Source organism: Aythya ferina (genome assembly GCF_964211825.1).
Source record: "Aythya ferina genome assembly, chromosome: 8".
In the NCBI taxonomy this organism is placed as follows: domain Eukaryota; kingdom Metazoa; phylum Chordata; class Aves; order Anseriformes; family Anatidae; genus Aythya; species Aythya ferina.
In genome coordinates, this window is record NC_140304.1 from 21,654,695 (window position 1) to 21,677,240 (window position 22,546).

Below are 22,546 nucleotides of genomic sequence, written 5' to 3' on the forward strand. Positions count from 1 at the left end.
CCCAAATTACAAACAAAACCTATGATCTCAAGGGTCCCACAAAGAGCTGCCTGTGTTCTTTGTTTGATTTGAAAAGTTACTTAAACATCATGAAGTTTGGCTCCTGCTGACACTCAGAGCTGTCTGATTTCTTCTTCCCACCCCCAGCTGATCATGCCGAAGAAACCAGAAGTACCCTGAAAAGCCAGTGTAGCAGTCACGTTGAAAGCACATCTAACATGTTCCTGCAAGACTGCACTCATGACTGCTGTATTTTTAGAACAATTGAGAGATAATTGAGAATGTATTGGTGGCCAATCAGTGGGAAACCTCAACTCAGTGTCCTCTACAAAAAACAGCAACTTCAAACTCACATTTATAACTTGTGGGGAGAAGGGCTATGCTCAGATATGGACAAGGCTAGGTTCAAGTGAAACTATCCCTGCCAAATTTGTATTACTTTGCTGCCAAAAATGTGAGATATAAGGCATCAGATGGCACATAAAATGGGATATAAATGAGATCCTGAGCCTCTGGTGGAGAAGTGAGAGCATGTGGGGGAGGTGGTGGCTAACAGTCTCTATTCCTGGAAATATTTCAGGGAAGGCAGTGTGGGAATTTTATTTTTACTTTACTTTTTAAGGATTATTTAATGCAAAACTGCATAGAGGAGAGCAAGCACCACTACCACAAAAATGAGAGCAGCCAGTCAGCCTGCTTTTTGCCAAAAGAGATGCAAGTGCCTTCACTGAGGAGAAGATTCGCAGAGCTGGGTGGAGGTTCAGATCATGCCTTTGCTTACCATTTGCTATTGATAAGATCTGATTGACCCTGAGAGTTGCTGGCAGGACTGCAGGACCCACTTTTCTTAGAGGGAAGAGGGGCAATTAAAGGGGAATATGTAATTGAAAGTCCTTTGAACTCAGCATTCAGAGCTAAATAAAGAAATAAGCAAAACGATGAAAAAGCCCAAACCAAAACCTCACATTGGACAGATATATGATAGCACAGAGACTTTAGAAATGGATTATGAGTGACACTTTCATCAGTGTATTGGTAAGTCACAGCCTGTAGCTAAAGTTCATGTCAGCGTGCAATGCTGTAGCAAAAATCTTTTTATAACCAAATCAAGAGAAAAATTTATATAATGCTGTTCCATGGGGAATTTTTTCTGTGACAGTTGACAGCCATTAGGCTTGTTTGATGCTAATGAGGACAGACAGCTATATAAGCTATTTCCTTCACCCGCAACTATTTAACTTCTAAATTTGTGCTCAAAAAAAAACAAAAAAACAAAAAACCAAACCAAACCAAAACAAACAAACAAAAAAAAAACAGCTTCAGCTGCTTTTTCTGGTTTATCTTCATTTCTCTGACTAATCTGAAAGTCATTTTAATGTTTTTCATAGGCATAGTAGATTCCCTAAACAGACAAGTGAGACAATGAAGACATGGATGAAATCAGCATTTTCTGCCACAGGATGCTGTCCTGTCCTGTCCAAATAAGGTCCACAGCCTTCTCTTAACGTTTAGTACTTCTGTCTCACTAAAGCCAGTCTTGTATTTTTCTTCTTTTTTTAGAACACACACACACGCTTATTAACATAACAAGGTTGACACTTAAGTACTATGCTTACACAGAATTATCATAAATAATATTATAATATATACAGATATATGTGTACCAGATAAAAGTCCAGATAAAGTAAAGACTTAAACATCCTTCTCAAAATAACCAGTAGGTGGGTGATGGGTATCACTGGGGTGGGAATAGCAGAGATTTAAAGTACATATCTGAACAAGGCAAAGAAGAGACTTGAAGTAGGATTGCTTTTTCTTTTTACCCAACTTCTCCCTTATCCTACCATCTTGCCACAATTAGCTTTGCTTTGATACAGATAACTAGTTTCTAAAATAAAGGTTATTTGGAGATGCAAATTCAAAGCACTTCATGTTATCTTGCTGTCTTCCTTTTTTCCGCTGATAAAATCACAACGGCAATGACCACAACATGGCCAAAGTTATTACTTTACTCAACATGACTGATTGCTGCCACTGGCCTAATTTTATAAAAGTAAGTACATAATTTTTACATGCATTTTATGCACTAAATTAGCAGTAAAAAGGGTACATCTGGCATTTTTCATAGCAGGTGTTCAAAGAAAGTGATCTTGGGGTGGGAAAGTGCGAGGGGGTTCTGTCTGCTGTCCTCTGAATTTCCTTCTCTCTAGAATAGAGCCCCTGCTTGGGGCTGGGAGCTTAACTGAGTCACTAGAGTGGAAAGAGCCATGTCTTGTACACAAAGAGGCTGCTTTCTATGGGAGATTTTGTCTGTCACTTAGACTTAGGGACATCAAGATGGAAGTGCTACACTGGTTTGTTCATTATGGTTTACCATCTGTATTTTTGTGTTCTCTAAACTTCCCTGCATTGGGATGAATTATGTCTGCTGAAGTGTATATGAAAAAGTTTTCTAGTTAGGATGATTTTCCATTATAGCAATTTATTCAAATGTCAAAGAATGTGACTTCTTTCAGCCTTCCACTAGAGTTCTTAAGGTAGTTCATAGCAGTAGGTCTAATAATGATGAAACATCAATATAAAGTCCATAAGAGAAATGTATTTTAACACAAAGAAACCATTTTCAGCTTATTTTTTCAACTGATTCTTAAGAAACTCTTGTAATAGTAATATTCTTTAATAGCAAGTTTTAACCAGACAATAACTTGCTAGACTAGACCTTTAGCTATCCCAAATCAGCTTTATCCTGACATAGAGTTTATCTAGGCTGGGGTGCCATAGATGGAGGGGAGGAGCTTTTATTTTTAATAAAATTAAATAATAAATAATTATTATAATAAATAAATAATTTTTATTATTTATTTAATAAACCTTTTATTATTTGTATCATACCACTTTTTTTGAGATCAAGGTAGCTCTCTGTCTGGACAGCAACCACATTAAAAGCATTAAAACACACTGTTTCCATAGGATTTTGATTTTTTTTCCTGTATTTATTTATTTGTTTCAGTATTAACTTCTTTTAAAAAATACAGGGAAACCCTTATAAGTCAGTGTTAGAAGGTGAAAAGATATATACTGTTTCCAGTGATGGAATTTTCATCTCTAGAAGTACTGTAGCCAACATAACAGAGTACCTAGCAATTATTCTAATACTTGAATGGTATAAACCATGTAAATATTTTTAATGGAATGGCAATCAATGTCTAGAAGTTTATAGACACAATTTTTTTTCTGGGGTTCTCTACTCATGTTCGTATCTCAGTAGTAGCCTTAGTTTATGGGCCATGGCTGTGTATACATATCAGTTGTCATGTCAGCACCTGAAACCAAATAAACAGTATTCTAAAATATTAAACTAAATAATTGCTAGGTGGCAGGAAGGATACAGGAATAAATTAAACTGTGTTCAGAAATGAAGTCCTCTGCTAAACAGCAGAGTACTTGCAGATCATCTCGGCTATTACATTTTCTCCCTTTTAAAATGTAATTTAACAGTAACATTTTTTCCTCTGGTATTTTGTGACTTAGCTATTGTCTTGATAAGATGTAATGTTAAAAGATTTTTAAGAAGTTGCTGGTTCAATAAATGTCAATGTATGCATCTGTTTACATACTCCCTGTCCAATATCGTGATACCTGTTACTATTGTCTTGTTGTCTTCAGAAGTGGCATTTGACTTAGTAAAGTCAGGTTTTGATGGTAGGCTTACTGACACATGGCTAAACAGAATTTTAAACACAGATTTTATGTGTTCATGGAAATATCAGATTGATTTTTTTTTTAATAATGCTGTTTACAGATCTGTTAAATTTGAACACCAGTCCAAAGTCTTGTATATTCCAACTTCATTACTCCAAAGAAGGAGTTTTTCAGAAACAACAGTCATACCTTCCTATTTCCTAGAATGTAGGTGGGGCCCTCATTTCTTTCCTTGAAAACATAAACTAGGATCAGACTCTGAGGGCAGGGATGCCATGCACAGACTGTAAAAATAAGGTGTAGAAAGCAGTGAAGAAGTAAAGAAATATAAGATACATGCTGTATAACACTAGCAAAGGCTAAGGGTGGGGTGGGGAGATGAAGGGAAGGAAGGACACCTGAGCAACATAACCAAAAAGATCTGAAACAAGACAAATGCGGTTTTTAATTTTATTAACTTAATAAAAATATATCAAATACAGTGTGAAATATCTGTTGTAGAAGAGAAATTCATAGTCTTTAGGAATTTAGATTTTTATTTGCCTGCTCGTATACTATCTAACGGCAGACTATGATGATATCAAATGTCTGCTCATTAATCTCATGTAGTCAAATTTCAGTATATTTTTCTTTTCTCTCTTTTGGTCTTTTTATTGATGGAGAACAACATATTTAAGAAGATGCTTAACATTTGAGTTGTAGTCTTAGAGTTATAATTCTCTCTAAATCTTTTTTTTTTTTTTTCCCCCCCGAGTAGAATTGTGATGCTGGATAGGAGTGTCTAAAATTCAGAGCTTTGAATAGCTGTTATAAGGAGGCTTAAAAAAATTAATAAATCTGATCAACATCAACCTTGCCTGACCTTGCCTCAAGGATTAATTCCTCCAGAAATTAGGCTAGTGAAATTCTGTTTTATGCTGTTCAGGATCTTACACTGCTCTCATCCACATAATATTTCAGTACCTTCCAAGTTCAACATTATAATCAGAAGGATGAATGTGATTTTCTTTCTTGCTTTCTCCTCCTGTAGGGAAATAATGTGCACGAGTACTTCAAATGTACGTAGTAGTGTTAATGTTACATGTGTATTATACAGATATGCGCTACTAAAGGCAAGTTGAAAATATATGACTTCCACTTGGAGGAAAAGGTGATGAGTACCACAGTGGTTCTTGGATCCTATGACTTTGAGAAAACTATCTTCTCCATTGATTAAAGGCTATCAAAAAATGTTATATTTATTTTTTGTTCAAAAACAAAAGGAAGCTCAAGTTCATCAATGAAGAAGGTGGGGGGGTCTTTGAGTGCGAGCAAAGATAAGGCAGAGTAAGAAACATCTGTTATCTCCATTGATTAAAGGAAATGTACAGGAAGTTGGAGAAACACACTTGGATTTCCCATTGGACAAAATAATTTCCAACAAAATGAACCTGTTAACATAAACTGTTGTCAGAGGAATGTCAAAACTCAATAGATAATGCTAGTCTATAAATTGACAGAGGAGTGAAAGAACAAATGATGATTGATGACAAAATAACAGTTTTTTTAACATTGAAGTTTACGACTTGCTGTAGTAGCATGTAGCTTTATATATGGACTTAGTGTATGTTTCCCCTGTTTCAAGGTCATGTGTTTTTAAAAATGCCCTTTTGTAGGAATTTTTAGTTGCTTACTTGCCCTGGAGTATGTATGTTTAAGCCATTTCTTAATACATTTTTACTACGTCTTTTCTAGCTACTCCTTTTTCTCAGTTATTCCCACCAACCTGGTTGCATCTGTGAAATCTATTTTCTATATGAAATTAAATCCTATGGAAATGAGGTATGCCATATGTATTCTTTATCCTCTACAGAAAAGGATCTCCTTGTCCTCTGGGCATCAAATTGCCAGTGTATCTAACTCCACGGGCTCAGCTTTACTACTGCATCTTGTTTTTGCAATGAAGGAAAAACAGCTGCACTACTGTAGCAGCTCTAATAAGACATGTGAACACCAGGGTCTCCTTTCCAATTCTAGACAGACGCCCCAGCCACTTCCTCTGCAAGACAAATCTTCCCTCAAGAACTAAGAAGGCTTTCTGTAGGAAAAGCATTCAAAAAGACTATAGAAATGTCACAAAATACATACTTTCTCAATAATGTAAAACAACTTCCAAGAACTCCAGTCCTCTTATCCTTCCAAAGAGAGTCAATGAAAATCCTCAAACAGAACAGATACTATCTGGAGAAAACAATTATTTCTTGGGAATTTCATTTTGAAATTCCAAAAGGTGTTGAATTGTATCATTGGGACTACCAACACTCTGCAATTAAAGATGCTCTAGTGCTGAATGAATCTGTCCAGCACATAGAATCAGTCATATTTGCCATGAAGAGAATGTACCTTGGTTACTTAGGCTATCATAAGAAACAAAAGGCCATCTGTGCTCTTCTTGTACCATATGTAGTACCAAGTTATGCACACTGTTACAGCGAGACACCATTAGTAATTGAGAACTTGTCAGTAATTCAACCATTATCAACTGCTTGGTGAATTCATCACAGTTAAGTACTTACATAAGCAGTTAGGAATATGGTTTAAGTCCTTGACAACATTATCTCTTGTATGTACTTATATATACCTACACACACTCCCTTTGACTCTCACATAATCTTTTTAGCATTACTGAGAAATGTTCTGGATTTCTACAGAAAATGCAAATAATGTTATATTCTCTAAAGTACATCTTCACTTTGTAACTACAGGCAAAAGGTAAAAGTTAGCTTTCACTGAACTTGGTGAATGAATACCTAAAACATAATTTGAGTCATCTAGCCTATCTTAAAACAAAAGGTCTAAGAAACCAAATGTAACCGCAACACTAAAGTTTTCAGAGGTATATACTAAATGACTTACTGTGATGATTAGCCCCTTTTCCTGGAAATATTTAACCAGGGGTATGGCATTCTGCTTGAAATTCATTAGTCTTCTTTGAGTAGCTTTCAGGTTATCATCAGGTCTCCCTTGCTGTTCAGCACGCTTCAGTAACCTTTCTTTGAGCCTTTGATTGGAACATGCCAGAAACACCACCAAATCTGGGGTACAGATCTGTGGAAAAAAACAATGTAAAAACTCTGTGATTAATTGCTCAGCACAACAGGACTCAGCAATTCCACTACTAGATGAGACTCAGACATGCAACATTTGCATAAAGTAGAACTTAAGTAATTAATTTTCTATTGTTTCTTTTTGGGGATTCACCAGTGGGCAAATCTGTAAAACAAATAGCCAGATTAAAAAAATAAATAAATAAAAATTCTGCATAGCTGGATTTCTGTCACTTGAGGTAATACAACCTGAAACACTCTGGCCTTTTTCCCTGGCAGTCTAAGTACAGAAAAGTTCTTCTGAAGTCAAAAGAAACAAATAAAGCTTTTCAGATTTGGGGTGGTGGTTATTAGTCATTGGTTGCAAAGTAGGGCACTGGCAGAGTAGGACATGGAAGAAGAAGGAAGTGGCTAAAAAGCAGGACCATTTTCAATCCGCAAAGGACACTCTGATAAGAAGTACTGGCAAGTAGGATGGTGGCCTCTTTATCATTACAGAAAACCAGATTTTAAAGAAAATGAAATTACATTTTATGCACATTGTAGAGAATTATAGACCTGAGGACAGAAACTACAACCTGAACCCCAAAATACTAATTTTGGTAATTTTTCAATTCCATTAGATTTTGAAACAACTAACCTTGTAATCTAAGGTGTTTTTTCATTCGTTTGTTTTTTAATAACTGTCAGTGGGAGAGAAGCTATCTCCTCTCTCTCCTAAATCCAAAACAGGTACCACAACTTTATAAAAGCAGAATAATTCTCCCACTTTTCAGCCTATTTTAATTGACAGGGTTATTTTGTCCTTTCATGGGATGAATTAATTATGACAGTTAATCTTATTACCACAAAATAGCTTTAAGGTACATAATTATTCATGTGAAAGACTATGAAAGTAAGTTTGTGTTAGACTTTCATGCAATGTGGGCTTTATTAAAAGTAGCTCCGTTAAATGAGGGTTGCTTCGTTAGCAGTAGAAACATAATGAGAAATCAGATATTGGAAGTTTAAAGAGCATACAGTAGTAAAGAAATCCAGATTTTGGCATAGCTGTTAAGCACTGCTACAAGAGAATACAAAAGAATTCAAAGCCTGTTAGGTATGGAACACAATCTCATGAAAGGGAATGACTGATGCACATTGCAGAGGACTGCGCGAGGTGTTTCATGTTGCAGTGTGAATATCCAGCTGATTGGAACTTCCAAATATGAATTAGAAAATTTCGGAAATTGTAACTGTAAATCAGGGATCTAGAAAAGTGATGGACAAAAGTCATTTGTATGAGTGAGTAGTTTTATTTAGTATTTCCATTTCTGCTGATTCCAATAGCTGAGAAGAAAGATGGTAAGAAATCTTCAGATGCCCCAAGCTAGAGCTGCCTTCTCCCCACTTTAAATACTCACTCCCAAATATCTTCTGGACTACCATCCACAACATACTTAGGTGCACGAAGTCATACCAGACCTCCTCAGGAGTAGAAACTAGGCTTTAGCACATCACAGAACTTTTCATATAGCATCAAACCCTACATGGAGTACTTACAATAAATGAATCTCCCATAAAATTAGTAGCCCAAAAGAAAAAAGAGAAGGAAGCAAATGGAAGATTTCCTTCTTTTTGACACAGACACGAGACTGCACCTTTCCATGGTCAGTCTTAGTTCTTTAAAGAAACTGTGGCTGAATAAGTGCAGCCTCACTGCAAGGGAAGGATGTGAAAGCCACTGTGACCCCACCAGGCGTGGGGTTTCTCACCTGTTTAGTTCCACTAAACTGGGCAGGCTTCAGCAGTCAGTTCCTTTTTAAGAAAAAGTGAAAGCATACCCTGGGCTGAATTCTTTAAGATTCTCATTGTAAAATGAGGATAATAATGAGGTACAGCACAGTAAATGCTTTGAGAAATTAATTAATTAGGCTTTTAATTACTCCCTATTGCTTTTTAAAATGGAAAGGTCTCTACAGGAGTTAAGTATTGTTGTTCTTATTTTTTGACTAGTAACAGTAACAAAACAAAAGACAGTATCAGAATCTTAAGAACTAAAGCTATTTATTCTGACACGAGCTTTTGTAATTTGAAATACATTTCATTCACTGAAATAAAATGCAATGGAAAATAATGGTTTAAAAGTCGTAGTTCATGAAACTTAGTTTCAAAGGAAGTATTGTCAAAAAGGTTTTCTGAAGTGGAAGAAAATGTAATTCAAGCGTATTTGAGGTAGGAATACAAAATAGATTCATGATTATGTGATGCCTCTATGAACTCCTCTCCTACCTACAGAATACTCTTCATCATCAGAAAGTATCTTGAGACCATTTAATAAACACATCTCTACTTAGTTTTAGATGTATGAAAGGGTAATATCTCTTCTACATCCACAGGTCTACAGACATAATAGCACTTACTATATTTCTCTGACATGCATTTATAACCTTCAGGGTAAACCCTTGAAATGCTATTGATATTTCATTCCTGATTTCATGAAACACTGCTTCCATTTACCTCAACTGCACCCACCTGCAAAACATGCTTATAAATAAGGTGGAATGTAACAGCCTGGTGTGAATGCATGGATGTCTGAGGTTATTCCTGTGCTAGTATAGATAGCTTGCTATGTAAATATGAGTACATGTTGCTCTTTTTCTAGCAATGGAAATGATTTTTTATGACTTATCTGAAAACAAAGTTATATATATTTTTTTTTTAAACTCAGAATAACTGGTGTTGATTTTAATGACTAGGAACTGCTTTTTTTCTTAAACCTGGCTTATATAAATGGTTCTCTGTGTAGGGAACCAGCACCGATAGAACTGGATTCCTTCATGCTGATTTTTCTTAACACACTTACATTATGTTGAAGGTAGAGGGTCTTACTCATATCTAAGGGAACCAAATTTAACCACTTACTAATTGGGATTTGGCAGAAGGGAAAATCTTGGCCTATGGGAACAGGTAGGTTTCTGTTTTTTCACAACTTTCTGAAATTTAACTGAGACAAAAAGTATATGGCATCAACTTAAAATAACGCTGGTGGGTAGGAAATGTTCAATCCTCTCGTTCTTTTAGAATAGTATTTACTAGTAAGGAAAACTTACTCTCTGTGGGTCTAAATCTCCTTCCTAAAGCAGTACAAAGAGTAATTCCATTCAAGTCAGTGCTCAAGTCCATTCAAGTGGTGTTATTGATGGAAAGCAGTGTAAGTAGAAAGATACTCATCTCTCTGGGGATATGTTCTACATCTCCTCTTGTTACTGAGAGTAGTGTGGTTGTTTGCTATAAATTAGGTGATTACGCTCTCTGTCATTATTCCTCATTAGGCAAAAGATGAACATGCGTTGTTTCTTAATTCCTGGTATGTTCTGTTAGATACTCATGAGAAAACTTAACCGACAGTTAACAAACAATCATCATTAATTCAACAGTGCATTCTATTCCAATTGGTAAAGGTTACCAGCAAGTTTATGTCCATTGTAAGGGCGCTCTCCATTGTAATTACTGATTTGATTTTTATAATTCCATCTTTGCTGGGTTACTATACTGTTTTAATAGTTTTTTTTCTTTTAAAAGACCAAAGTCGTGTATTGTATTGTCAAAGAATGAATCCTGAAAATAGGATTTTTTCTGGTAACCACTTCTGAACCATATTCATGCTGTCTGACAATAAGCTCACAGCAAATTGCCCAGACTAGGTGATTAGGCCCTGTAGTAATTGATTAAGAGGCAGGTGCCTTTAGGAAGGACTAATGCAGTATTTCCCCTGTGTAAGAAAGCTAACCAAAAGGAATCCCTAGCTGTAAATACTAATGTTAATGCTACAAAGAGAGTTTGAAGCAGATCCCAGGTTCAGAACTGCTCAGCAGGCGTCTTAATCCTTTCTGAATACAGAATATTAGGTCCGTTCCTGAGAGGTAAGGACCAACAGTGGATGAGCTCCCATTTGGCTAGTAGGGAAGAATCTTTACCCAGAAAAATAGTAAACATGTGATTTTACCCAGCAGGAAGAAATTTGAACCGTTGCTTGCTTTCCCCAGGAGAGTGTTTTAGCTACCAGGAGAGAAAACAGACAATGATAAGACCATTCTACAAGGCTTCCCGTTCAGACTTGACTTTAAGAAAGCAATTTAAAGCTCACAGGGCCAAAGAGAATGAATGAAAGGAAACACAGCAATGCAGCCTGCTGTTATGGTACACTCCTACCCCTCGTACAGATGACTGGGTACATTTGGAGGAAGGGAAATAGAAATTGAAGAAGGAATGCAATGAAGAAGACGTATAGACGATGATGTGGAAAAAACATATTTGCTGGAACAAAAGCCTATTGCAAAGGACAGATTCTCTCCCCTTCAGGTGATTATCAGAAGGGTTTCATTCCTTTCATTAGTTGTTCTGAAGCTCATGTTCTTGAACAGTGACAAAGCAGATTTTCTACGAGAAGCTCTTTGCTGAGCATGAGCTTGGCTGTTGGACTGCCATATCCGGGTTGGCCACAAACACCTATGTCAAGCTTTTGAGGTGACTTAGCAGGCATCATTTCTGCTTGGAGGTTTAAGTGTCAGACTTGGAGGAATAGTGCTACTTTCCTGACGCTGTGAGAGGAGAAGTCAGCTCTTCCAAACAGCCTATACTGTTCCTTCTACACAGCCTGTTTTACTTCAGCACAATTATTTTACACAGTAATTTCCATAAGGAATATATCTGGGAGTTAAAAAGTAAACTTGAGTCACAGCTGAGATAATTTCTACAAAAATATTTTATTAGTAGTAATCATTAATTTTACCAGTTCCCCATTTTATTTCACTGTTAGTGAACCTCACAATTAATATGTTTTAAGCAAACTTCATCTCTACTTACTTATTCTACTAAAATGAATGGTGTTAATGGTGGTGAAGAAATTACTGAAATCAGAAGGAAAGTTATGCATGAATGACTGAAAATGGAAAAACAAACAAACAAAAAAAACATTCCACAAAGCAGTAATTGAAATTAACTGGTAAATACTGAAGTGAGAAATCGTTTCTCCTGGGATGAGAGAAACTTATCACCATGTGAGAGATTACACACAAAGTCAAACTGCTGCTGCTTCTTCACAAGTCATTTGAGTTCAGTACACCAGTCAGAGACATTTCATTGCTGTGCTACCAGAGAGGAAGAGATTTAGCATGCTTGAGCATGCTGGTACTGTAGGTGACTTGCTGAATTTCAAGCTGACAGGTTAATGGTAAGTAAACCATTTTCTCCTTGGCATTTTCGAAAGTGTGCTTGGAATCTAAACACCTTTCTTGTATTTGCACTCAGCAGAGATAATGGATACCTTAGAAGTGTCTGCTTCAGGGTAGCTATATGTACAGGCTCAAACTGAAAAGATAAATAAATAAAACAGTATTAAAGCAGAACTACTACCAATCAGAATGAATTTTAAAATTATCAGAATCCAGCAATTATCAGGCATTTAAAACAAATACATAGCCTGTAAGTTCTGTTTGCTTCTAAGACATTAAAATTCATGTTTTCTTTTTTTTTTTTTTTTTCCTTCATAACCATGAGCACTTGAAACTTCGTTTTAAAGCGAGAGCTGAGATTCTCATAATTGTGTGACTTTTATGTTTTCATGTGACTTTAAGTTTTTATGAACAGTACCACTATCATAAACGTTGGCAGTATTGATTCTGCTTTCTGGAATTAACAAACGGGAGACTCAAATTCTGGCAAGAATTAAAATCTGACAAGAATCCAAAACTTTCAGTGAGAGAAGTTATATGTTATATATTCACAGAATCATAGAATATCTTGAGTTGGAAGGGACCCACAACGATCATCGAGTCCAAATCCTTCAGTCTTCAAAGGTATAATTAAAAGAAAAAAGATACAGGCTTGGTTTCAACTCAGATCAGAATTTCACATAAAATTAGGTTAACTTCTCCAATACTCATGGCTATGAGATCTCACAGGCTAAAATGAGTAACTGACCATTAAGAAATGGAACTGGTGTAAGTATGGCAGAGCTGCTGCTGGCTGCTAAACACTGCTGAAAATCTGAAAACATCACTGATGATAGTCTTAAGACTATTTTTCTGCTTGAAATATATGGATGATAGGAACAGTGATATTAACAAAACTCAATAAAATAGAAAAAATAATGTTTTAATTCAAATGTAAAATTCCTCAGATGTGTAAAGTGCTTTTCATCCACTTACTGACATTATTGCTTGAAAGCAGGGTTTGTTCCTTCTGGTTTCTAGATCTGAGCAGGAAGAAAAATATTGTGTTTCTGTGAGTATTGCAAATGAAACATTGGTTTATCCTAGGCGCTTTAGTCATTGGGATGCGATGTGTTTTTAATACAGTTCTGCCTAGCAACACTTGGAGTACTGACTGGCCAAATGGGAGCCTGGCAACGTAATAAGAAAGGAATCATAATCTTTTAACTATACGTATGTTTGGGAATGTTAGCATAAGTTGGTTCGCTTTGACTCATTTATCTAAGAATAACATTTTTTTCCAGAGAAAAGTTTAGCTTCTGGATTAGTTAACGGGATAAAAATGTGCTGGTAGTACCAAGAGCAATTACAAGTGAAGTTCAACAAGAATTCTTTATAATTGTGTGTTTCTGTACTAGATATTATATAGGACAAGTATTGTAACTAGAGTTCAGACATATAAGTTTTCATTTACCTTTTTCAGAAACCAAAGAGACGATGAAAGCTCAAATAATGTCGGGTCTCAATAACAGCTGTCAGCCATAAAACTGAAGGAATCATTTGAGCATAAATAGTTTCTGTTAAAGATGCCTGCAGACACCGTACAGTCAGAATCTGTGTGTGCTTGCAGAAGAAACCACGCACCTTAGCTGACCTTCCCCTTTTCCGCTCACTATTCATATGGTGAGCCATTTCCAATATAAATTAGTTTATCTTCACAGTAACTCAGCCCAGTTCTTAATAGTGAAATCAATGTAATAATATGTACAAAATAGTTCGGTAAATAGAGTTCAAGGAATTATAGTGCTCAGGAGCAAGTTGGATGTTATGTCCTTCATGCTTCACCTTTCAGTTCTTTAGCATCCACTATCCACAACATGCATTGGTGGAAAATGGGGAGACGGCGTGGCTTAGACCACAAATATATGGAACAACATACAAGTAACATAACAATATAAACTACTTATGATTAATAAAGACCAGATGTGTTCTCTTGAATTATAATTATGTTCGGTTTTGGCAGCCTGCTTTGTTTATAGACCTCCTATGCTCATGTCTCTGTTTGAGCCTTAGCTACTCTCTCAATATCTTGTATTACTCAGCTCTAGTTCCATGCAGTGCAATAACTTGTCCTTCACATTCTCCCCTGCAATTTATTTTTGGTATTGTTGCATATATTTGTGGAGATCTTTTCTGTCTGTGTAAACAAGGGCAAAGGAGAAAGGCTATACAGTGGAAAATGATACTTGTAAAAGAATACTTCTTTGCTTATTTCAAGCTTTCATAGGATTACTAATGAATACGCATCCCAACACACTCAAATGACAAAGAATAAGTGAATAGTCACCCTTGTCCCTGCTGCTCATTCCTCCCACTGAGAGGAGGGGAGGAATTTCCTATTCCTATTTCCTATATGGCTGAAAGAACTGAGAAGGCCAACTTTCTCTGTTTAACTATATACAAATTTCCATCATTATTTTAATGTACATCATAAATTCCAAAAGTGTTCTAGCTGCTTTACAGAACAAATAATAATGTAAAATCACTGTTCTAAAGGATACAATTTCATTTTGGAACCCCTGTAACCAAAACAATCAGCTGCAAAGGGATCATGCAATGAGGGAAAAGTTAAATCAGTAATAACTCCTACTTCATCTGTCTGTGTATCTTTTGACACTTCCCCTAAATGTAACCTTTAAAATGGCTTGTGTCATACAAATGCATCTGCTGTTTTCAGGTACATAGCATGCAAAGGTCTTAAAGTATGTGTCTGTATCAAAACTGATGATAACAATAATAAGAATCAATTTTTATTCACAACTTTTTATCAGCACATTTCAGTACTCTACAGGGGATGTCTTTGTATGAATAAGGCCTATTAATTACTGAATAAAGGGATTTGACTATTTGCAATTTGTAAGATTTCACTATTTTCTTCGGAAGGATGTCCCATTGCTTAATAGTTCTAATTAGAAAAAGTGTCTTACTATTTAATCAAAATTTTCGTTTCTAAAATTTCAATCAATTATTTTTCATCTTGTCACTTTTGTCTAATGAGACCAATTCTGTACCTTCCTCATTATAAATTATGAATGGCTTCTACACACTGCTAGCAAAAAAGCTATAGCATTTCTAAACTGTGGAAAACAAACACAGCATCTTTAATTGCAGTCCTACACAAATTATCACAACAGTTAATCAATGAATTCTCCACAACTCAATTGCATTTCCCATTGAGGGATCTCCGTGTTGCTCAGAAATACTAGCATGTTTAATGTAAATAATCTGACATGCCATGGATTACTGTCAGCCTCATCCTGTGAGGGAAGACAAGTACCACATCTGCTGATAGTTCCTTTGCCTTATTACAAGACATCATCATGTAAATAGCATTATGGTTTACTAATCAGGATTTTAAAGAAACAGTAATTGTTTTATTTCTGTAAAATATAAAGCTAATATGAAATACTGGATTAAAAAGGTGTTGTACATTGAAATACATGCATCCTTTTTCTGCATTTACTTCCATGGCCTTAGATATGCTCATATAAGAGGTCAGCTGCAAGGATAGGTGAAAGAGGGGGGTAGCCTAAACAGAACAAATTTTCGTTCCTGTGCTCCTATAAAACCTCTGTGGTTCCTTTCCCTCCCCATATTCATTTCAGAGCAGATAAGATTGAAAGGTGGCCCTATATGAAGTGCTGTGCAATTTTTTAATTTATTTTTTTTTGAGGGACTCAAATAGTCATCTATCTTTCAGGCAGAACCAGGCATTGAGGAGGAAGATTTAGCAAATCCCATTAGCCTAAAAATGAACAAACTGAGAATACAGTCAAGTCTAAAATGGCTAAATCCATTCTCTCTTTTCTCTAGAAAAGCAAGACTAATCTACAGCATCCTTGACATGGAACATACTAAAAAGGAGCCCAAATCAGAATATCTATCATCCATCTTTCTATCAGTCTTTTTTTCATGCAGTTTTATACAGTGAACAAGGGCTAACCATACTGGCAGAGTGGAATCTTTCATATTAAATTTGGAAATACTAGAAAAGCATATTTGAATGATGCAATGGGAGGGCTCAACCATATATGAAACATAGTGTTAATCTTTCTCCTCTTCCACGGTGTGCTTTGCAAGAGATTCTTCTACTACCTCCTCATCTCTGCTTCTCAGTTGGATTAGTAATGGATCCTATGATGGGTGCTCAAATGTTTTTTAACCATTTTTCCATTGTAGAGGGACAATCTGCTAACTATAAGCATTTAATAATTTAGCTCCTGTCAGTTCTTACATTCTTACATCCCCCATTATTTCGTCAACCACAACATCAGTGCAAAATTAGAAACCAAGAAATGCTCTTAAGTCATGCTATCACAAAATATACTAGAGATAAAAATGAGACAAGGAAATGACCATTAAGCCTAAATTCCTGCTCTCTGTTTCATTTATAAAGTAGTTAATCTTCCCTTTTGTTAATTACAAGGAGATATAACTGGCAGTCATTGGCTCTTTTCTATAATAACTATTTTGTCTGTTTCCTTTAATTTCCTCAACTCGGTCTTTTAAATTTTGCCCAGAATACCTTACAAAAGCACATTAATGAAATGCCTTATTAGTTGCTTGCTTTTGTTACTTCTGCCTCGGCAATGCCACTTAGATTTCAAAGTACAAAAACGGCAGTATGCTAGCGATTGGGAAGTACTTTGAAATGCTCTGCTTGAAGGGTGCTCTGAAAATTCAGCACTGAAACTGCAACCTTTACTTGTGACCACAACCATTACGTTAACGGCACTCGGTAAGAAAATTATGTAATCTGTTTGTTTTTCCACTGAAATTATGTATTTTTAGACGAGTTTAAAATATACACAGGAAAACAACATCTGAATAGAACTCAGAAATACAGTTTTAGCTGACTATATCTTAGAACTGCAATTCATAATAACCAAAATGACCTAAAAAGTGCATTTATGGTTTAGAAAACCTTGCAAAACAGGCAATTTTAACTTTCATTTTATTCTCATTTTTTTCAATGCACTGTTATAAACTTGATTTAAGTACGTTTCTCTTAATATACAGTAAATTGAACAAATAGATGCAGATAATGTTTTCCTCCTTTCTAAATAACTAATAAATGAAAAATATTACTTGTTAGATTTCATTAATTTTCTTCTTCATCTTGAGAGGATTTTAATTACTGAGATAGGAGACTTGGATCATTGGTTATGTTATCACACCGCCTTTTTACAAAATACTCTGGTTTCACACTCGATAACATAAACCAAAAGAAGAACCTTTTGTCAGTCTGTAATTAGGTATTTGCAAACACTCAAAGAGCAATGCTCAGTTAGAAATAGCATCTTTCTTGGAATCTGCCTGCTAATTTCAAGAAGCTTAGATGTTACAGAGACATATAAGTAGTTATAAGAATAAAACCAAACTCTTACTTGGTCCTCAAAGGAGATTGCCTGGGCAACGTCTCTGGGAAATCCATCGATCACTATACCTTCTTCATCAGGAATCTGCATTAATCTCTGCTTGATCTCAGTTATGGTCGTTTCCTTTCACATAGAAAAGTTATTTATTCAGGATTATAAAGAAGGTTTTCTTGTTGGTACACATTAATACAGCATGTACAAATCCTGAGAAAGTAAACATTAACACAGGATAGGCTTAACTTTGCTGTACCTGAGGGGCCAGTTCTCCTGTGGTAATTATTTTGGCAATTAGACTCCATTTTCTATTGCTGCTTGTGCTGTGGATCTTCTTCCTTAACAATTCACCAACTGATATGTAGTTAAATCCATAGCGTTCTGCTATTTTCAAACTCTGTGTTCCTTTACCACTTCCTGGGCCACCTATTGTTAAGTATAAGCAAAACATTAAATTAAACTGCCTGAAGTACCCAGTCATATGTGAAATCTCTGTTATCAGCACCAATCTTCAAACTATTACCAGAACAATTCTTGCCATTGCATGACTTGTTACTGCTCATTAGAAATGGGTCTCATTTACCTGATTATACAGGTAACAGTTTTTAAAAGTAAAAAAAGAATACAAATCTACTTGTGAAAAAAAAATAAAAAAATCTTTTGGGCTTGACTTCATTCTAAAGCTGTTTCTGCAAGGGAGTTTACTTGATTTGTAGTAGAAGGAGACACAAGTGAACTGGTCTCCTCTTGAACTCTTTGAATCCAAAGGTAGAGAGCCAAATTGTCTGAAGTGTTTATTCATGACAGAATCACACCTGGTGAAATAAGCCAGTGAAATCAATGGACTATTCACAAAATGGAACGAATACAATCTTCTCTTAAATGAGTTTGCATGAGTTTCTGAGGTTTTCTAATTTTAAAATACAGAAAAATATTAAATAATCAGCTGAGATGTTTCCATAGTGATTTGGTACATTGATTTTTATTGAACCATGCATACTTCCGATATTGATGCTTGAAGCATCTGACAGAGAAGCAATTTGTTGGATTCAGATTGCTGGACAACCTGAAGAATACAGAGACCCTGGAATTTAGCACAGGAATTAGTGTCAAAATCACAGAAAACAGCCACGCTAGATAGTAGGGAATGCTGAAGTGAAGGTTGGCTTCAGCAGAAGCAAGAATACATGTATAAAAAAATCAGAACAGGTCTAAACTAAGAGGACATGTTATGATGTGAAGAACAGAGGAACTAAAATCCAGTGTGTCAAAATACGGAATGGTTTTGATAGAATAAATATTTATGTATAGAAAGGTGTGTTTTACTGAATAGCATAACAAAGCAAAAACAAAATAAATGTTATGGTATTAATTCCCAAACTAACTAGTTGGAATTTTATTTCAACAGACAAAGAATGAGTGTTATTAAAAATATAGTATACATTTCCTGTGAACTTTAAAAAATAGAGCAGTGCAGTGAAAGCAAATATAGATACAATGAGCTGCCTGTTAGTAATAATACAACTCTTTCCTTTGTTATCTGTATCATTCCCATAAGTAGCTTTTATGTAATTAATACAGATTTGATGGCAGAATAAGCTTTACAGTATTTCTCCCTACATGGTTATGTGTAACCAGGTTCAAACCTGTATTCAGCACTACATGCCAGAGAGCTTTCAGCAAAACCAGCAGCCACTAGCAGCTCTTCTGGTCCCCTGACCCTGGTAACTCTCTGCCTTGCCCTTGCAGCTCAGATCAGGACCCACTTGAAGAGGATGTGCAGGGAAATGTAGATATTGTTGAAGTATTCCTTAAGCCTTAACCCAGCCTACAGTTTAGTTACACCCTTGGGTAGAGAATTCTTTATCATTACCCAATTAAATAAATAATGCTTAAATCAAGCCAGGTTAAAATAATATATTAAAATAATATAAACAATACAAATGTAAGCATCTGTACATCCAACTTGACGATGTTCAAATTGCCGATGTTCATAAAACACACAAGCAAAGATGTGAAAGAAAAACTGTCTTATCTCTATACAGTAGGATTCCAACAGAAAAATACTTTCCCCTCACCAAGTTCACTTGCTGTTTGTCCCTAACAAGGCACAAACTTTGTCTCTTCTTTTGGCAGATTGTGTTAGCCTTTACAGCTATTCTTGAATTTTAAGTCTTCTAGGTGACCTAGATGGACTTTTTTCAGCTATTCTCTTCATTAGAATAAAGGATGTTTCCCTTTTGTAGATCTGCAAGCATCTGTTATACCAGGAATCACCTCCTCCACTCAAGTGCCTACAAAGCAACTCTGCTTTGGCTTTCCCTCTGATGGCACACCCAGCCTTCCCCACGACAAACATATTTCAGCAAACCTTTTGTTCTGTTTCACTCCTACATCAAAAATGTACCTGATATAAATGTTCAAACAAGATAATTCTATGTCATTTATGGTTTATTACAGGCTCTCGGTAATCTGGGATGATAGTGGGTTTGCAGTAATTGATTTCCAGTGCAATTTTTCTTAAGTAGATGAAAACGAGAGCACAAAGAGGTGCTGCTAATTGCCAGATGATTGCTGCTGGTGTGCATGGAATAGATTTTGCCAGGTGTAAAAGTATGATTACTACTAAATACAAGAATGTTGACTCACTGTCTAAAGGTTTCCACAAGCAGCCTTCTATATACACAAAGCCACATATTGCAATCTAGTGAGCATAACTTAATTTGTATTATGCAATATATGTGTGTGTTTACACAGGTAACATTTATTTCTGTGTATTTATGTGGCTTTATTTATTGGCAATAGTACTACCGAATAAAAGGAGCAGTAGGTTGTGACTATGCTTCAAAGCAAAGGGTTTATAAAACTTACCGGAGCCAACACTGTTCTTAATTCTTGCAGATATAAAACTTCCTTTCAAGGATGAAAATTCAGTTTATTTCCCTGGAGATGCAAGACCAGTTTGGAACAAACTATCTTGCATTCCAGAAACAATAAAGATGCAAAATATATATAGCTCATATGTAGAAAATTAGAAATGGTAGAAAATTTGGTAACAAGGAAAATAGCGCATGCATTCCAGTAAAGATACAAAAGGTGCCAGAAAAATAGAACTGTTTCTCAAAAAAAGCATCTGTCTCTGCAAAAGCCTAAAATAGCTGAAAAAATATCAGTAAAACTTTTTAAAATCAAGGAGTAGACTTCATTTCTGAAGAAGAAAATGAGAGCTTGTCTTTGCCATTAAAGAAAAGCAGAAAAAAAAAAAAAGGCATAGATTGGCACTTCTGTTCATTCAATTTATATTTGCAAGCATAAAAAGGCGAAAATATTTCCTTTAATGTTCATAAACTTCTCATATATTGTGTTTTTCTCAATCCCAAAAATGTCCCTTTATAGCAAGCTGGGATTATCCATTTATGATCTAATGCTGAATTTAGGTAATAAAAGAAGAGAAAAGTGGTAGCACAAAACTACATCCCACAGCAAGTCATTATAATTTATTGAACTCTGTATCCATTTTTGACTCTGATAAATTATATTGCCAAACTGTTCACTAGAAAGGAAAATCAAATCACTTTTGTTTTTCATTCTTTTCACTTATTCTGAGACTATACATTATTCAGGAAGAGCATGATGATTATTTTAAGTATTTCATAGATGTCTAGACTAAGGAATGTTCATTGCATATAAAATTATGTTTTCTAAGTGTTTTAAGTGATGGTTTTTGTGCCCCAAATGTTACTAAAGCAGTTGTTTTAATTTAGTTTTCTCAATGGAAGGTCAAACTTTTGGCTTTGCTTAAATTGTAAATTCCAGTTAAATTTGTGTAATAATAAGATTTCTGAAAATATCTGCGATTTTAAAATCTAGCTGTGGACTGGATTTAAAAAATAAAAGGATCATCTGAATACTGACAGTTTGGTCTTTGATCTATCCTTTATATTTTGCTTATAAAAGGATATTTTTCATTAAGTGCAGTTTAAAAACATACTGCAGAATGGAGCTAATGACATGAGGTAATTCATTTTATAAGATCCTTGTATTCAGGCTGTATAAATAGTAAAAATGCATTTTTTGAAGTATGTTAGAAAGCACATTTTTAAAATGCAATGTAGTTTTCTATTGTTATAATGCCTTAGAAGCTTAATTTTCCATTGATTCAGAGGTGTGCCATCCTGGAAGATTCCATATGATCTTTCTAAAGTCTAGTCACGTACTCACTTTGCAGCTTTACATTTCATCAGAAGACTTCTCAGCAAACACAGAAAAAGAACAAAAAACCCACCTTTTTGACTTACTTTTTGCCTTGAAGCTACTTGGTTCATTATATGAATGATACATTTCATAAAACATGGAGGTTGTAAAAACCTTTATGGAAGCATGAATGAGATCTTGGGCTAGTGTATTATTAAAGTTCAGAAATATGTGAAGCAGAAGACAGTTTTTTAACTTCTGTTCATTGCAGTCTCCAACAGTGAATGGGGCTAGTATTGTCCTAGTTAGGCAGTATGGTGAATTATGGCCAGTTAGACATATCTACCTTCTTAACTGAATGCTTAGCTGGCACTTCATGCAAACTGAAAAGTATGCAACACATTTTTTGTGTACAATTTTTGTTTCTTGAAATTAATAGTTCACTTTTTTTCATTATCTCTCTTTAATGTAGTATATTAGTTACTCTTTTATACTTCCCATCTATGTTTTTATGTGCTTTCTCAATAGAAAGTTGAATTTGGATGAAATTTTCTTGACATTGTACAAAACTGGATTATAGCTGTTAAGCTTTATATTGATTTGTGTTTCTATCAGATCACACTATAATAGACAGATTCAGAGAAACTCAGTTGTAAAATAAACCTGAAATAGCTTTTGTGGGATGTTTACAATGTTCCCTGTATAAATGGGGGAAAAGAAAAGCTTTGTAAGATCCATGCTCTGTTCATTATATGCTGGTGTTCAAGGATTTCACGTCAAATACTCCTGCGCTCAGTTCCAGAGCTGAAAGCCAATCTCTCTTTCACCTAGATCAAATCTTGATTCATCACTCTACCGCAATACAGATCTCAATGCATAAGAGGCTTCTGTGGTGACTGAAAAGGAGCCAGTTTTTCTCCTCTGTGAAAAGGAAGGC

General features: G+C 35.4%; 1 protein-coding gene and 1 long non-coding RNA gene across 2 annotated transcripts in view; one reads left to right on the forward strand and one right to left on the reverse strand.

The window, feature by feature from the left end:
* Positions 1-22,546, reverse strand: part of AK5 (adenylate kinase 5) — a 93,882-nt gene that overhangs the window by 66,858 nt on the left and 4,478 nt on the right. Inside the window, exons 4-6 of the mRNA XM_084528663.1 lie at positions 17,672-17,841; positions 17,431-17,544; positions 6,598-6,789 (exon numbers count right to left, since the gene is read on the reverse strand). Of these exons, the coding sequence (XP_084384789.1) occupies positions 6,598-6,789; positions 17,431-17,544; positions 17,672-17,841 (476 nt within the window). The remainder of the gene's footprint in view (positions 1-6,597; positions 6,790-17,430; positions 17,545-17,671; positions 17,842-22,546) is intronic.
* The window catches only part of LOC311441024, a 76,953-nt gene that overhangs the window by 50,196 nt on the left and 4,211 nt on the right, over positions 1-22,546 (forward strand). The gene's annotated exons all lie outside the window — the stretch shown is intronic.